The sequence below is a fragment of the Prunus avium genome, chromosome 1, assembly GCF_965620075.1.
Source record: "Prunus avium chromosome 1, drPruAviu1.hap1.1, whole genome shotgun sequence".
Lineage (NCBI taxonomy): Eukaryota > Viridiplantae > Streptophyta > Magnoliopsida > Rosales > Rosaceae > Prunus > Prunus avium.
The window spans coordinates 1331920-1349611 of record NC_142284.1 but is presented as its reverse complement, the minus strand read 5'-3'; the positions used below and the strand labels follow the sequence as shown (position 1 = coordinate 1349611).

General features: G+C 36.2%; 2 protein-coding genes, 1 long non-coding RNA gene and 1 pseudogene across 3 annotated transcripts; 2 read left to right on the top strand and 2 right to left on the bottom strand.

The window, feature by feature from the left end:
* Window positions 1-849: 849 nt before the first annotated feature.
* On the bottom strand, window positions 850-2719 carry LOC148297116 (uncharacterized; annotated as a pseudogene).
* Window positions 2720-3000: 281 nt separating this feature from the next.
* LOC148297115 (uncharacterized) lies at window positions 3001-5895 on the bottom strand. Its single transcript, XR_015826014.1, has 4 exons — window positions 5476-5895; window positions 5075-5098; window positions 3506-3575; window positions 3001-3170 (listed from the first exon to the last, which is right to left on the bottom strand). It is a non-coding gene; the product is annotated as an uncharacterized LOC148297115 (long non-coding RNA).
* Window positions 5896-7821: 1926 nt separating this feature from the next.
* On the top strand, window positions 7822-10381 carry PAP85 (cupin family protein). Its single transcript, XM_088244907.1, has 6 exons — window positions 7822-8420; window positions 8514-8689; window positions 8859-8975; window positions 9063-9341; window positions 9619-9955; window positions 10065-10381. Exons 1-6 carry the CDS (start codon window positions 7856-7858, stop codon window positions 10208-10210), a joined length of 1620 nt encoding a protein of 539 aa, XP_088101033.1. The 5' UTR covers window positions 7822-7855; the 3' UTR covers window positions 10211-10381.
* Window positions 10382-14386: 4005 nt separating this feature from the next.
* Window positions 14387-17575, top strand: LOC110755034 (proteasome subunit beta type-2-A). The gene is made up of 3 exons (XM_021956178.2): window positions 14387-14709; window positions 14834-14957; window positions 16947-17575. Exons 1-3 carry the CDS (start codon window positions 14552-14554, stop codon window positions 17277-17279), a joined length of 615 nt encoding a protein of 204 aa, XP_021811870.2. The 5' UTR covers window positions 14387-14551; the 3' UTR covers window positions 17280-17575.
* The last annotated feature ends 117 nt before the right edge of the window (window positions 17576-17692 follow it).

Sequence of the window (17692 nt, the reverse complement as noted above, 5' to 3'; positions counted from 1 at the left end):
AATGCCTAAATTCAAGTACCAAAACACCAGTGCAGTCCTTATACAGGACATGCCTATAATAAACTCCAAATTAATTAGAAAACATAAATTTAACCAAGCAATTAAGTCCTCTATGATCTCTAAATCTTTGTCTTCTTAGCAGGAGACTTGAGCCTAAATTTCCTTGTTGTGTTGGTTGTCACAGAAGAAATGGGTTGTGATTCCATTGGCAAGCTAGAACTTGGTTGGTATGTTGATGTATTTGCTAAATTTGGTTGAATTGTTTGTTCACTGATAGTGCTTGGTTGGCCTCTTAATGCACTTGGTCTTTTTACCTCCAAATAAATTCAGTAATTATAAACATATATCATGTGCTTGCAAATGATATGTTTGAAAACCAATCAAGCTAAATACCTTATTGATATTGTTGGCACCACCTCTTTTATCACACTTTCTCTTGTTGTGGCCTTGCTCCCCATTTCTCTTGTTGTGGCCTTGCTCCCCACAAATGGAGCATTTTATTTTGACATGGAAAGATCTTGCGCTTAGATCCAGTAGGTGCTGCTGGTTTCTCATCTTTCTCTCTTGCCCTCACTTTTTTGGGTCTCCCAAGTTGCCTATGATACATAGGGGGCAAAATGGGAGGAAAGTTAGTGTGTTCCCACAGCTCTTCATTGGCTATAGGGTGAATAAAAGGTCCATAAGCCCTTTTCCATGATGCCTTCTTATAACATGAATGTATATACTTGACAGGATCTTCATGCCTTCTACAAATGCAAGCTTTTGCATGTCCACAATGAATTCTAGTAAAATTTCACCCTCTACATGTGCAAGTGTGCTTAGCTAGATCAACTGCAAATTGAACCCCACTTATATGCACCACCTGATACATTTTTTGTCCTGCCAATGAGCAATGCACTTACTGCTTTCTACCTTATTCTTCTCAAGGATCGTATGGATCCTTGGCCCAATATCACCATGCCATTTGTTACATGCTTCCCTTTGTTTAGCCATCCTCAACATCATATACATTCTCAGAGTTTCCAACATAGTCAAAATAGGTTTATCCCTTACATCCAGTATGGCACTATTGAATGCCTCACACAAGTTATTTAGCAAAATATCACATTTTGGGTGCTCAGAGAAATGTGATCTGCTCCAGTAGGGTGCATTTTCCTTTTTAAGCCACTTATATGCTTCATCATCCAACTTTTGTAAACTACTTATCTCAACATCAAACCAAGGCACTGTTGTTGCCCTTGCTGCTGCCCACAACCTTTGCTTCAATTCTAAACCCTTGTGTATAGTACTTTGAAGTTGTTGTAAAGGTGCCTAACACAATGCCTATGTTCTGCACTAGGAAACAATGTCTCTACATAAGGTATTAAACCTTTCTGTTTGTCAGTGATAAACACCCAACTTAACCCATTGTTGATCCCAACATCATTCTTAAATAAATCCAAGAACCAAGTCCACGTGCTCTTATTCTCAATCTCAACAATAGCATAGGCTATGGGTTACATTCCATTATTCCCATCTATTCCCACAACAACTAGAAGTTGCCCTGGATGTGGACCTTTTATGTGACACCCATCTAAACCCACAATAGGTCTACAACCCTCAATAAATCCCATTTTCAAGGCTGCAAAACATATGTGTAGCCTATGAAATCTGACTTTCTCACCTTCCAATTCTGTTTTCAATATAATTGTACTTCCAGGATTGGACCTCTTAAGCTCTTCACAGTAATCTCTAAGTATGGAATATTGCTCTTGGTAGGAACCCTCAAGCTTCTCATTTACTATTGATCTTGCTCTATATGATTTCCACCTTGAGATTTCTACCATATAATCTTTCCTCACCATAGCTTTCGTTGTCTTCACATCCATTTTTGGATTAATGGATAAATCGTCAGCATATCTCTCAGCCAACCAAGTACTAGTCACACTTGTATTGTTTTCATCAGTTCCACATGTGTGATTTTGAACTAATGTTTTAACATGTAAAGGGGAATGTCTGTCAGACAAGTCATTAGAAGAAGCATACACAGACCAAGGGCATGGCTCAACTTTACAAACAACCTTAACCTTATACCAATCATTTATTTTGAACTTGTAAGACCAGCAATGGTTAACAAAATGCCATTTCACAGCTTCTTTGAATTCCTTGGCATTTGCAAAAACCATCCCCAAATGAAACTCTATGGTTCTAATATCAGTTTCTCTCCTGAATTGTTTAAATTTTGGCAATTTCTTCTTCATCCTTCTCCTATTCACTGTATTTGGTTCTTCATCACTAGATGAGTTCCCATCTAGGCTTTTAAGATCTTCTGAATTGTATTCATCAAACTCTTGCTCTTTTGGTCCAATCTCATTTTGTATATCTTCCTTGTTAGAACCTTCTACATTTTGGTCATATATGACATCATCTTCATTTTGCTCAAATGATACATCAAGCCCTTCTTCATCTTGCTCGTAATCAGAATCAATAAATTCATCATCAAATTCAGTGGTTGCTTCCTCTTCTTGTACATCCACATCCACCCAATTAAATTCTAGCACATTTGATTGAGGAGACTTCTTTGGCTGAAGTGTGTTACTTTGCTGCCTCTCAGTTTGAAATATATCTATTCACTACAAGAAAAACCCCCTTTACTGACGGCTAAAAAGCGTCACTATAGCCATTAGATGACGGTTCCAAAAGCGTCAGCGACGCCAGTGTCAGGAAAGGGTACCACCATACTTGACACTTATTATCCGTCAAGCAATTGTGTTTCCTGACGGGTAAAAAGCGTCACGGATTAGTGAAAAACCGTCAACAAAGGCTTTTCTTGTTGCTTAATAAGCATCAACAAATATATTTCCTGACATTTAATAAATCTTTCTTGACGGTTCTTAGCCGTCAAGAGTTGAACAACTGAAATTTTAAAAAAAAAGAAAAAAAAAAGAAAAGAGAGCTTCCTGTACAACTAAAGTTTCAAAGGATTCAATAACTAAATGAATATATTAAAAAAATGTCAAGCTGAAATTTAATATCCATTAAAGTAGAATATTTTGATACAAACATTCAAAAACTCCTAATACATGCTGAAATAAACCAAGCTATCTAGTACGATAAAAAACGTCACTATAGCCATTAGATTTACGACTCTGGACCACCCCTCCAAATCATACGCTGTTAGACAAGAATACCTGCAACAGATTACCAAAATAAGTTTCTAGCCAACATGTCTATTGTACCTTAAAACGAACCAGAAGCTCTAACCCAAATTTTTGAATCTCAGTGGCATTTGGCCTCTACCATAACTGTAACTAATTGGGAATTTAGAAGGTAATTCAATAATCTAACATTGAAAATAGAGTGAGCAACTAGATTACAAAACAAGAAAAACAAGTACTGAAACAAAATGCATTATATTAGCATGGAAAGTGAGATATGACAGCAGTATCAACAGGCTAATAAATTTTTTCTTTTCATGGTCCAACAACTTCGATTGAATTCAATTAAATAGAGATAATTTCCAAACCTTGTCTGCAAATTCTTGGTCCAAATAGAAGCTTCATTCAATAATGTGTTTCATGGCAAGTTTGTGTGCTCTACAAGAAAATATTAAAAACAAACTTTTCAGAGGCTCACTTATGTTGGTAAGACATGTCACAATTTGATTCCACACATATACTCTAGTTAGGTTTTAATAATTTTAATCGAAACTAGAAATTATATGCAAACTGCACTGATCTTTTAAAATAAATACCAAAATTATTAGAATTTTATCTTAAGTCTGCACCAGTCACTTTAATTTTTGTGGAAAACCAAATTTTGTGAATAGAATGAACCAAAAGTTCATGTTTAGCATCAACAACAATATGCTGCAATGAAACAGTGAATAAAAGATATAACAGAGATGATAGCTGATAATCTCTAACTGCAACACATATACTAAATATGTTTAAAGGACATTGATAATGGTTCATGTATCTATATGATTGCCAGCATTTGCATTTCTTAAATTCTCGAATCCCATTTCCCTTTTCATTCAAACTCTTGAGAAAGCAATAGCAGACAGTACTTAAGAGCAAAAAGATATATAAGATTATATATATGTATATCATGGTTATTTAAGATTAAGGAAGGTTATGAGAAAGATACTATAACCCAAACAACTTCTATGATCCAAACTATTGAAGCTAGCCTAATAAGTGCAACATCAGATCTGATGATTAAACCAAATCAGAATGCTTACCTTTTTCTACATATGCTTTGTCTAAATAAAAATTGAAAAACTGAAAATCTACAAAAATCACAGCCCATATTTGACTTTATGGGTCGAGACCCAGTGGGATGAAATGAAAGACGGGGCAGCATGTAAATGTTGAGGAAGGGATTTGAGGTTCTTTGAGCTAGGAAATACCGGGGAGGTAGAAAAATACAACTTCTTAATGTCATTATTCGAAACATCTACCAAGTCAGCACGCTTATTGTAATATACAATCAATTGTTTTGAGGGAGCAAAGACTCAAATGATATCCAAATTAAGATAAAACTACCTCTTAATAATTGTCAGTGAAAGATACAGAAAGTAAAAGTCATATTCTAGTAACCAAACAGAGCATCATAATTGGCATAGCAAATTACAAGAAATCTAGATAAATCATTCTTATTCTAGTGTTGTGTATGACATATAATCAACTTAGAGCGAACTGAACTTAAAGTCTAAAACTTGTAGAAACCAGACCACATGTTGGTTAAAAAATAACCTCCTTCAACGGTTACTCTAGAACACAGAGCACAAGTTCTTGTTACTTTAGGAAACTAAAACTAAATAGTAGAGAAAGGAACTAAAACTAAAGGCTTTATGTGTTAAGCACTGATTTCAGTAGAAATCACTAATTACAATGGAGCAAGAAATAAAGCACATATCATCAATAATTGTTCAAGAACCTAAGATTTTAGAGCAAGAGAAACAGCAGAAAAGACAATAGCAATAAGATACAGACATAACCAACACCAAAAGTGCAGGCAAAGCAAAACCAAAGGCTAAATCAAACCAGTGTCACAAAGATTATGAAGAAAGATGAAAAGGCTGGACTATTACCTGCGTCACACTCCGTCTTGCCTCCTAATATTCAAACAATAAACCTTTAAATTAGAGCAGGGCATTACTTCGAACAAAAACCCCGGGATTAAATTTTTTTTATTTAAAAAAACAGAAGATTGCTTCAATTTCATCACATCCAAAATATCTACAATGAAAATAATCAAATACTCAAAACATAACCCTAAAATCAAATTGAAGAAACCAAATTTCTTTAAAAGGAAATAAAATCAGCGACAGTAATCAAATACCCAAACATAACCCTAAAATCAAATTGCAAAAATGGGATTTCTTTATAAAGAAAAATAATCAGCCACATTTACCATAACCCTAATTGTCTTCGCTCATCACATTTAGGAATAGATTTAAAGATGAATATGAAGAGGGATAAAAGAGTTTACCTGTTAGATTGTCACAGTGGCGACGAAGATTCCAGAGAAGATCGAGCCCGGCTAGTGATGAGGAAGAGCGATAGTGCCGATGGAGAGAGGAATCATCGAGCAAGCGTGCAGGAGACAAGAATGGAATAGCAAGAGAGAAGAGGGAGCTAGTGGGGAAAGAGACTCGGTGTGTTTGATTTCATTTTGGGTTTGGTGAAGCGCTGGCGTTGCAGAGATGGATGAGTTAGAAGCTGGCGTTGCAGAGATGAAGAAGAGAGGAGAGAGAGATCAAGATAAACCTAGGGGGGTTGTATTTCAAATTTCAGAACTTTTTCCTCTTTGATTGTATTTCCAATTTCAGACTTGAAGAAACAGTGGAAACCTAAGGCTTGTGATTTTGGGTTTTGGAGCGAAATATTTTTTTGGTGAAATTTTGGAGCGAAATATTGCAAACCACAGTATCGCCTTTTTTTAAAAAAAGCGTCAAGTATAACGAGATCTCTTTGACGGTTTTTAAGAAGTGTCAAGTATAAGGGGCTTTAATTGACATTTTTTATAAAACGTCACAAAATACCAGTATATAGTTGACATTTATTAAAAAGTGTCAAGTATTAGTAGAATAGTTGATGGTTTTTCAACAAACGTCAACTATGAAGTGTCAACTAAAGCATATTTTCTTGTAGTGATTTGCTGCACATAATGGTTATTAATAGATGCCTGACTCTCTAGAAGCCCACAAGAAATTCCATGAGAGAAATAAATGACAACAACTCTACTCTGAAGCAAGTTATCAAACATGTTATTAAACACCTCGTCATTTGTAATACAAACCAACTTACTTTCCACCCCATTTACTCCCTTTGGCACTCTATAGTAGTATCCAACACGTTCTTGATACCCCAATTTCTTTGCAAAATCATCAAAATCGAAAGGTGACATGTAGTCTCGAGTTAAGTTGTCTACCCAAACCACACTACTACCTTAATAAAAGTTGTATCCATTACCTATGTCTTGAAGTTGACCACCATGGTGTATTTCAACAGTCCACAATGCTGGATCTGAACCCTCTGTGTATAGAACATTGAACAAACAAAAGTTACCACTATTTTTAAAATTTCAAAAATTTAACATATATATCCACAGTAATACACTATACATGATCATAATTTTCATGTGAATTTAGTTTTATACATGCAAATAACAAAAAAAACATATAATTTTTCAGAACTATCTTCATAAACCAAATAACAAATATTAGGAGTTGCTCCTTTTTGTTGAACTAGCAAGGCAACGTTTTTTATTTTATTGAAGTACATATATATGTGATGTGTGAGTCACAGCATAAAATATGTCAAAATTTGACATATTTGATATAGCCCCAGAGACACTCGATGCAAATCTAATTGTTAAGCAAAATATCATAATAGACAAAGCAAACTACAAGATTAAACATTAATAAAAAAATTTAAAGTTATAGTAAAGTTAAACAATCAAGAAATTCAGAAAAACACATAAATTTAGAACCACTATTAACCATAAAACGTTAAAAACTCAAACGTATCAATCACCACACACTTACCAAATAATTACTGACAATCTAAAAAGTATAAATACGTAATTGTTGAAGCTTATCGTAATTTGGTGGCTCCCCAACGTATCTGAAGTTATTGTCCATATTAGTTACTTCAGTCCTCAATTTGCTACTCAATTTCAACAACCCACACAAGAGATGCCAAGAGACAAAGATGAATATAGAGTATGGTGTGTGCAGAGGGTGGGTTTTGGGAGGGTAGGATTTTTTTGTAGTGGAGCGAATTGATGTTGGAAAAGTTGGAAAAGTAGGAGTAGGGTTAGGGTGAAGGCGTTGTAATTAGGTTAACTTTTTTTTAAAATTTGTTTTTTTATATAATTATTTTTTGTTATAGTTAATTGACAAAAATAACGGAAATTTTAACGGAGTTAGACGTAGGTGGTGGATTGCAACACTTTACAAAGTTATCAGGTGGTTAAAAATAAAAATTAAAAATTCATGTGATAATGACGCATATGCCTGAAAGTTCATGTGGTATTTATGCAAATTTCCCAAAAAAAAACCAAGGTCCACAGCCCCTATCCCAAGAATTAAAAAGCAAATATATTAACAGAACTTATTTAACCAAAACAAACAAACAAAACAAGATAATCGAAATTTAACCCGATGGTCCAGACTCCAGCACGACTAACCCATTTCAATATTAGTCTGACAAAATATATTCGTCCTTATTTTCACAGATGGCCAGGACACTGGTCACCTTGCATGTAATGTGCACGGCCAAATGTACACACTGCATGCTCAGCCTTGCCTTATTAAAAGCCTCTCTCTATAAACAAACACCTGATATAACAAAGTATAGCCCTAAACATGGCGATCAAGATCACCATCAAAGCTAGCTATAAGCTCCCTTTCTTCTTCTTCTTCCTCTCCACTCTCTTCCTAGCCTCCTCCTCTGCAACGTCGCTGATCAACGCCCTCAGTGATCATAATCAGCAATGCCGGCAGTCGATTTGCAGAGGCGTTGGCGGCCGCCATAGCTTGTTAAGATCCAAAGATCATCCTCAAGATGCTCGAGAGGAATACTTTTATTGCTCGCAGAGCTGCGAAACGAGTGCGGACCCCAAACAGTGCGAGACAGAGTGTCGAGAGCGATTTGACGAGCAATTGAAGAAAGAAGCTGAAGAGCAGAAGGGGCAAGAGGAGAAGGGGCCGACTTTTAATCCCAACCCTTACTATTTTCCCAAGTTCGGGTTGATGCCTCGGTTTTTGGCTGAAGAAGGTGCCTATTTTGTCCTTGGGAGCTTTGCCAGGCTCTCGCATTTGCTCCGTGGAAGAATTCAAAACTACCGCACGGCCTTGCTTCAGACTACGCCTGGCACTTTTGTTCTCCCTTACCACCTCGACGCCGAATCCATTTTTGTTGTTTGGAACGGTGAGACATGGAAACTAGTTTTAAAATTGTAGTTATTATATTGAGTCGATTTTGTTTTGCTTAATTTAATTAAATTGGAATTACAATTTACAGGAAGAGGCACTCTCACTCTTGTGATGAAGGACACGAAACAGTCCTTCAAGATTGAAAATGGAGATGTAATTAGAGTTCCTGCCGGGGCTACCACCTACTTGATTAACAATCACACCACAGAAAATCTTAGCATCGTACAGCTCTTTCAGCCAGTCAACACTCCTGACCTATTTGAGGTAATTAAATTTTTGTTTTTGTTTTCTTTTTCGAATTTCTATGCTAGCTATTAGAAAAACCTACTTAAAATTTTCACATAGAAACGTGAAAATGAATTACTTCTTTTCCTTTAGGAAAAAAAACTTTTATAGATTTTTTTTAAGGAATTGCTTTGATAATTGGCTGCAGGAATTCTTCCCTGCTGGCTATAAAGATCCCGAACCCGGGTCAGACTATAGCTTTTTGCACGGTACCGAGTCATACTACAGCGTTTTCAGCAATGACCTTCTTGAAGCTGCCTTTGATGTAAGTTTGTTTTTTTCTTCCTTAAATATTTCCCTTTTATTTCTTTTTAATTTGTTCATTTACACTAATTACTAATTTGATTATCAGGTCCCAAGAGAGCAGCTAGAAAAGGCCTTTGGACAGCAGAAGCGGGAGGGCATGATCATAAGAGCCTCAAAAGAGCAACTCGAGGCATTGAGTAAACAAGCTTCCCCATGGTGGCGCAAACTAGTCCCTTGGTCTATGGGTAGTGATTTAAATTTCAATATGCTAAGCCAAAGACCTCTGCACTCCAACAACTATGGCAAGTTCTATGAGGCTCCCCCTCAGGAGTTCAAACAGCTCCAGGACATGAATGTCTCAGTCGCTATGCTTGACATCAACCCGGTAGGGCAAAACTTAAAACATTAATTCCCAGAAGAAATTTAATTCCATATACAAATGTTTTTAGTAAGGGAAATTTAAAAACTAGCCATTATAACCGCTTGTAGTTCAAGCGGTTAAGAACAGTTCCCTTGCACCCTCAAGTCCTTTGTTCGAATCCCCTTCCTCCTCCCTCTTCCAATATCTTTTGTATCAAAGATTAAAAAAGAGAGACTATTTTTAGAGTTAATTAATCAATGCATGTGTACTTGACGAATTAAAATCTGTGAAATTTTTGCAGGAAGCTATGATGGTGCCACACTACAATTCTAAAGCAACATATTTGATGATGGTGGTAGATGGAATGGGATACTTTGAAATGGCCTGCCCAAAGTTCACAATACCAGAGAGCGAAGAAGAGATGGAGTATCAAGAAGAGCAAGCAGATCAGCAGAGTGGAGTGTACAGCAAGGTAAGTGGCAAGCTTTCACTTGGTGATGTCTTTGTGATCCCAGCAGGCCATCCTGTGTCTATTGTTGCCCAAAACAACAACAACAACAATGGCAACCAAAACCAGAATTTGAGAATTGTGGGATTTGGAATCAATGCCGGAAACAACATGAGGAACTTCTTAGCAGGTAAATTGTTAATCAAGTCAGACTTAACATGCTTAATAATTACATTTTGTTTTAATTAACTGGGTGTGTATATAAATTATATGTTCTCTGCTTTGTTAAATATGTGCAGGGCAAGAGGGCAACATAATGAAGCAGATGGAGAGAGAGGCTACGCAGCTGACATTTGGGAAAGAGATGGAACAAATATTGACCAGTCAGAAGCAATCTTATTTTGTGCCTGCCCCGAGAAGAGGGAGCAGCACAGAGAAGGCATAAGCAATCCCAACTGGCTTCAAGTATGTAGAGCAGAAGTAGTATGCTTTGCTGGAGTTTTGAAGTGGCTAGGCTCATGTAGAGTGAGCTTTTTAATTAATTGTGTGTAGAGAGCTCTAGCTAGTTTTGTGCTACATAAATAAATGAATAAATGTGACTAGCTCATAATGACTACTAGTGCTATCCAGCAATTTGTTAATTATAGAGTAGATTTATGTCAATTTCAGAATTTACCCAATAAAAAAATTCAAAACCGAAAAAAAAGGCCAAGAGCCCATAGTGTTGGTTAAATTTGGCCGCTCAAAATATTAAAAAAAAAATTTGAAAAATGAAAACTAACGATTGGTTTGCTTCAGTTTGTTTAAATAAACTCTTGGGAAAGGTGAAAACTACAAAGAGAATTCAAAGAGTCACTGTAACTTATTCTAAACATAAAGAAATAGCAAAAAGGATGGTGGTGGAGATCCGACACTGAGACATAGCTACCTGTGATGGTTAAAGGAAAATCATAACAAAACGAAGACAAATAAGAGAAACTTTTTCTCTCTGAAAATGAGGGAAGAGAAAAAAGGAGGAAGAGAAGAGGGGAAAGGGCAGGAAGAATAATGACTTCCTCCCCCTCAAAGTGAAAACGGCTGTAGGAGTGTTTTTTGAAAGAGAGGGGCTAGGTTTCTCTGGAGTTTTGAGTTATTTTAATTTATTTCAAACTTACATCCTTTATGACCTTACGATTGTTTGGACCTCTGGATAATTAATATCACCAAACAAATAAACAAAATCAATTAAATCTCAAAATACTTTGTTTTAAAAATAAAATAAATAAATAAAAAAGCCAACATTTCACGTTCTTCCTATGTGGCTTCTATGAACATATATATGCAAATATTTACCCTTATTATCTAGCTAATAAGCATTTATATTCTCAACGGGATAATTTAGGTAAAATATCTCTGATAGATTGTGAAGGATTCTTCTCATTAGATATTTCTTAATTTGCTTAATTTGCATTAATACGGGGAACATCTTCTCACTTGTGCTTTACTTATAAAAACCTACCAAAGTAACACCAATTGACAAGAATTGCCTTCATTCTTCTCATTCTTCCAATCCAGAGTCTCATTGCTGTCTTAAAACAAGCATTCAAAATGGCCAAGCTCTTTGCTCCCTTGTACTTGCTTCTCGCCCTCTTTGTATTCACCTCAGGTTTGTGTTCTTCTTTTTTGTATATTTGCACCCACATTTTGAAGGAAGTTGAGGTTCCACCCCAAAATCAATTGGCAATGAGGGGAGTAGCCCAACTCCTTATAAGCCCTTGCTAGGTTTCTTAACTTTCCAATGTGGGACTCTTTACCTTCACATTCTCACACATTTGATGTTAATAAACATGATTATGGATGAATGAATGGAATAATTCTTTCCGCAGTTTGTCACAATGTTTCCATGTCACAGCATCAATCTGAACTATTATCCAATAAAATTATATATGAAGTATATATATGTGTGGTTTTTATTCATAATTTTACAACATAACACACGTCACACATTAATTTATTATTTAGCTTAAGTAAGTTGTTTTATTTTTATGGACAGTAAGAAGAATGGTGCCAATGGTGAATGCCGATGAATGTACACTAGCAACTATTGGCGGCGGTTGTCCCGACGTTGACGAGTGCACCATGACATGCATTACTTGTTATCGGAATGTTGGGCGTGTCAGATCTTACTGTCGTTCTGGTGGCGGAGGGATTCCATTTGATTCTTGCATCTGTGTCATGTCCGATGGGGCTCCTTGCAACCCTCCTGGTCCACCAAAGTGCCCGAACTGGCCTCGATCTATTCCTGCTGCTGCCAATTTCACTGCAAATTAATTTACAATTTTAATGCAGAAAACCATTTACATTATGGTATACTGCCAATATTGAGAACAATATATCAGTTTGATGTAATAATGAATCGCAAAGGTTTATGTATGTTGTCCTTTCATATTTTTGCGAATCATATCAAATGAGAAAAATGGTTCTAGCTGCGCCTCCCCCGCTCCCACTCTCCATTTTGTCTTTTGGGGTTTGGTAAATAACATATTCCTCGTGGTGTGACAATTGGTCTCAGAATTGAACTTCTCATCACCTCTTTTTTTGCTAATTCCTTGATACAATCATTCTCCATCACCTCTTTTTTTGCTAATTCCTTGATACAATCATTCTCCAACAAGGTTTGTTCAATCTTTTAGTAATCAAATCAAACATTTGCAATACTCAAATGGTGTCGCTTGATGTTTGTTAGTCACAATCACTGGTGGACTCAGAAATTTTTAGCGGAGGTGCAATATTGACTAAGTATGAAAAATGGTTTTTTGGAATAATTATTTTCTCAAGATAATTTTTGGCGGCTTTTATTCCTTACATATCAAATAAGAAAACTTGATTTTATGGGATTTTAGTATGAAGTATATATTGACTTAATGAACCATCATTTTTAGCCTAAATCGTATTTTGCACTAAAACCGATTTTTCATATTTTGATTTGGTGGGAATTTTATTTTCTAGTATTTTTATTTGAATCCAAATGGGAGGTACTTCCTTATTTACATCGTAAACTTAAGTAAATAGTGATCTGTACACCAGTTGAGCAAAGGGGCAATTTGAAGCACCTACAATGGTTTTTCCGGCGAGGGAAGGTGCAGCTGCACCTCATTGCGCCTTAATAGGTCCGCCACTGGTCACAATCATCTATATCTGTATGTGTGACTTTGAATCGTTGATTCAAAAATTCTAAATAATTAATCAAACATGGTCTACCAATAATTTAGACTTGCCCTGCACGTAAACAAATAAAATGTGATCAGCAATTTCCTTATATATTTGCCTTAATGTGGTTTTATTTGTTGTGCAGTCAAAATAATGATAACAATCGCGAATACCGACTATTATAGCGACGACCCACGACGGTTGTCCGTATAAGCATGAGTGTGGCTTTACTAGTGTTTTGAAGTGGCTTAGCTCATGTAGTGTGACCTTTTTAATTAATTGTGTTTAGAGCTCTAGCTACTTTATAAATAATATTATACTTTAATTTTAATTATTGTATAAATTTATATGGACTGTTTTATCACCTAATTTAACCACAATATTAACGGACTTTGACGGCATGACTAATTTAACACTAAGATAAAGAGTTGGAGCACCACCACTAGAGTGAAACAAAAGTAATTAAAGGACTAAAATGGAACTCGGACATAAGTTCAGGACCATTTCGATAAACCCAAAAAATATATAATTGATGTATTGCATTCAAGCAGGGGCGGAGTCTCTAATTCTCCATATAATCACTTTAAGTGATTTGAAGTGATTTTAATCACTTAAAATCGAGTGTAAACTGGAAAGACTAACTTTGGCTTACCATTTTTTAACAATCTTTTAAGCCAACACCACAGTTTATCTTTCTTATTAGAAATATTAAATTTAATTTTCATAAAATAAAAAAACATATATTTTGTATTATAAAAGGATATTGTTTGTCTCATTCCTAATAAAGAGATACTCTTCCTTCCTGCGAATCACAATTATACATATGCAAAAATAATTCATAAAAAACACAACAAAAAAAAACTTATGCAAGCATATCACACGGCTATTAGCAAGAATATAAGAGCTCATACTTAGAGCATCCACAGTAGGGGGGTGTAAATTCGGGGGTGTAAAGCCACTTTTACATCTCCTTTACACCTCCGGGGGGTATAAATATGTTTTTTGCTCCAGTGGGAGAGTGTAAATTCGGGGGTGTAGCCGTGGGTCCCAGCCTTTTATGTTGACTTTTCTTCATTTTTCTTCTCTTTTCTCGGGTGGGTCCCGCCTGCAAGGGATGTAAAAATGGATGTAAATATACATTTTATTTTACATCCCCATGGTGGTGATGTATATTTACATCCATTTACATCTCACAATTGGAGACCATTCCGGTGACTCGGGGTGTATATTTAACATAAACCCCCATATACACCCCCCCACTGTGGATGCTCTTACATATACATAGTAAGGAGGGAAGTATTTTCCATTATAAAATAAGAAATATATATATATATATTTATTATTTTTATTTTATAGAAGTTTATCGTTCTATTGGGATAGCAGAACCGGTTGTAGATAAATGTTATTCTGTAAGTGGACCAACAAATTGCATACAACCAAACAGACCCTCTGAGTGAACTTGTTGCTCAAGTCCCCTGCTATTACCTCCAATTTCCTAACCCAAAAGCACAAACAGTGTGACCCAGCTCCGAAGCAATCGAAAACGCAGAGAGAGAGAGATCGAAACTTGAAAACCTAGCAGATCAAGAACAAGGCAATGGAGTCCATCTTCGGCTTGGTAGGGGACGGCTTCGCGGTGGTGGCGGCGGACACGTCAGCTGTGCACAGCATACTGGTGCACAAGTCTAACGAAGACAAAATCATGGTGCTCGATTCGCACAAACTCGTCGCCGCCAGCGGTGAGCCCGGCGACAGGTCCAAAATCTTTTCTTTTTGTTTTTTGTTTTTTGTTTTGGGGTTTTATTTTGATTATCGATCATTGTGGTTTGGAATCTGATTTTTATTTATTTTTTTTTTTTTTAATAATTGGGGGAAATAGAGTTCAGTTCACAGAGTATATACAGAAAAATGTGGCCTTGTATCAGTTCCGTAATGGGATCCCATTGACCACTGCTGCTGCTGCTAATTTCACCCGTGGCGAGCTCGCCACCGCCCTGCGAAAGGTATTGGTTTTTTATTTATATTTTTTTGGTAGATTAAATTTAACTTCTTTGTTCACTATTTGGTTAATTAGAATTTTGCCCAATATTAGGGATCTAGGGTAAAGGTTAATAGTCTCATTTTGCATGTGTTTTTCAGCTTGTGCAAATCTAGGGTTTTTCTTGATTCATTGCGACGTGTTCTGGTTTTAAGTTAAAGGCGCAACAGCGTGGAAATTAATTATATGAAGTGGGTTTCAAGCCCAAAAAAAGAAATAATGATGTGAAGTGGGGAAATTCTTTACTGTGTGGACATTGTTTTTGAGTTTGAGCATGCTGTTGTAATGTCCTATTGAGTAAGCCAGTTTTGGTGTTTGACTTTATAACCTGAGTAAATTTCTCAATGGCTTCTTTAGTCATTGGTTACAGATTACAGCATTATTAGGGGTGAGGATCCAAACACCTTTCTTATTTTATGCATTAATTACCAGTAACGTAGGAGGTGATTGAGCGGGCTAAGTTATATCGCAAAGTTAAGTGATCAGAGACTACCAGTTTGAATTCGTGTATAAAATAATCTTATAGGGAAGGCTGTGGGTTCTGTACATGCTACGTATATGTTGCTTAGTATGTGGTTTGAGAAGAGTTGTAACCCTAGTTAGTCATACTAATGCAATCTAATTTTTATCTTAAATTTGCTCCATCTGTGCATAACTTATGTAAAATATTTCTATAAACTTCCACAATTAAAAATTTAGAAATGAGGTCTCTTGGGAAGTATTCTAACAAACCGAATTAAGCTTCACAGTGCTTCTTTGAAAGTATTTTCGTTAGTTAACTAGTCAAACTTTTTAATTGAAATGAGGTTGCTTGAGAAGTTCCGTAGAAACTTAATTGAGCTTCCAAGTGTTCCTCTGAAGGAATGGGAGAAGAAAGAGTCTGGCAGACCAAAAAGGGGAAGAAAAGAGCTTCCTTGTTGTATTAGCTTTGATTTTGAATATATTTTCTATTGTTTTGGATTCTAGTTTTCAAAAATGCGGGATACAGTGCGGAGCTGTTGTCAAAACAATAGTGCTTTTTTGTTTCCATATCTTGAAAACTGTCTTCTCCAGACTTTAAAAACATTACACCAAATGCTTTTTTCATGTGTTTTACATCAACTACCAAATTCCCCCTGAAGTTCACTTCCCTGATTTTATTGATAACAGCCCTAGCCTTAATCACCATGAAACCCAAAGTTGTAGGTAGTTTCTGCCTCAACTTGCAGAATCAATTCTAAAATTCTAGTGACTTCTTGCCTTCAAGTTCAACCTTAGCAGTCCTCAGAGAATCCTACCATTCCTCACCCCCTTTGTTTCTATACATTAAACCTCTATTTGAATTACCATTTGCTTATGGTTTCAAATGAGATTGCATTTGTATTCTAGAACATTGTCTCAGGAATGTTCTTACCATTTCATCAAAGGTCTAGGATATTGAGGGTAAATTACCGTGGTAGTCTGGAGTATTTTATAAGCTTCTCAGTTTTGAGGCTGTTCCTGAGCGTAAGGAGCATCAATGAAATAGTGAATATTTGAAGATGGTATTCCTAGAAATTTGCATAGTCGACTTGGGTTCCCCAAATGGGATTTACCAGGGGTTTTAGACACTAGCAGTTCACTTCTGTGGGTATCGTCAAAGGAAGGATAAAATTCTTGGGGTGGGGGTTCAAACACTCAAGAAGGGTTGTATGTACTATGATTTTTCCTTTTGAAGTCACAAATTTTTTCTTTATTGATTTTGCAACTTCAAATACTTAGTTTTGAATTTGCTGTATCTAGTGTAAACTCCACTTTGAATTTTCATGTGCTAAGAACAAATAACCATATGGTTAATTTATTGTGTTGTTTACCAAGAAGTTCATTGCTTAGTTTATCCCTGGAAGGCTTTTTTAACTTGACTTTTATTCTTTAAGCCAATAGAATTTTTAAATAGTTAGTTGATGTATAACTTCTCTTTCTTCTTTCTTTTCAGAACCCATACATGGTGAACATCCTTATGGCTGGTTTTGACAAAGAGGCTGGGGCATCCCTATACTACATTGACTACATTGCCTCACTTCACAAGGTTGAAAAGGGAGCCTTTGGATATGGGTCATATTTCGCACTCTCACTGATGGACAGGCACTACCACAGTGGCATGTCTGTGGAGGAAGCAATTGATCTGGTTGATAAGTGCATTATTGAGATCCGGTCGAGGTTGGTGGTGGCTCCCCCCAATTTTGTCATCAAGATAGTTGACAAGGATGGTGCGAGGGAGTATGCGTGGCGGGAATCCATCAGGGATGCTAGTGTTGCTGCCGCATGATCTTTTAATATCTATCATCAGACTTCTGTTTAGTTTACTTTTAAACTTGTGCTGGGTGAATTTGACAATGCTAGGAGGGGAATTTGATGTCCTGCCAGAACCTATTTAAAATGCTCAAAGTAGCTCTGTTCTTGTTTGAAGTTCTGATATGCCAGAATAGTTGTATTTTGAAAACAAAAAAATGGTCCTTAAAAGTGTGAGTTTCATTTGTAATGACTGGAATACTCTTTTTAGGGGACAGGGTATGTTGAAGAACATGTGGGAGGCTTCATTGTCTCCTCATTCCTTATCTTTCATTTCCTTTTCTTTTGTCCTTGTTGAAAATATCTTTGATTTCTTATTTTCCCTGCGGTTTTTTTATTTATGCAAACACAAATATTCATTGGGTGACTGGGGATTTCGAACCTCTCCTA

What these genes read in the sequence shown, in the direction of transcription:
- PAP85 (XM_088244907.1), top strand. Translation starts at nt 7,856, where the DNA reads ATGGCGATCAAGATCACCATCAAAGCTAGCTATAAGCTCCCTTTCTTC. An exon ending in CATTTTTGTTGTTTGGAACG is followed by an intron (nt 8,421 to 8,513) that starts GTGAGACATGGA and finishes TACAATTTACAG; the next exon opens with GAAGAGGCACTCTCACTCTT. An exon ending in ACACTCCTGACCTATTTGAG is followed by an intron (nt 8,690 to 8,858) that starts GTAATTAAATTT and finishes AATTGGCTGCAG; the next exon opens with GAATTCTTCCCTGCTGGCTA.
- LOC110755034 (XM_021956178.2), top strand. Translation starts at nt 14,552, where the DNA reads ATGGAGTCCATCTTCGGCTTGGTAGGGGACGGCTTCGCGGTGGTGGCG. An exon ending in AGCGGTGAGCCCGGCGACAG is followed by an intron (nt 14,710 to 14,833) that starts GTCCAAAATCTT and finishes TGGGGGAAATAG; the next exon opens with AGTTCAGTTCACAGAGTATA. An exon ending in TCGCCACCGCCCTGCGAAAG is followed by an intron (nt 14,958 to 16,946) that starts GTATTGGTTTTT and finishes CTTTCTTTTCAG; the next exon opens with AACCCATACATGGTGAACAT.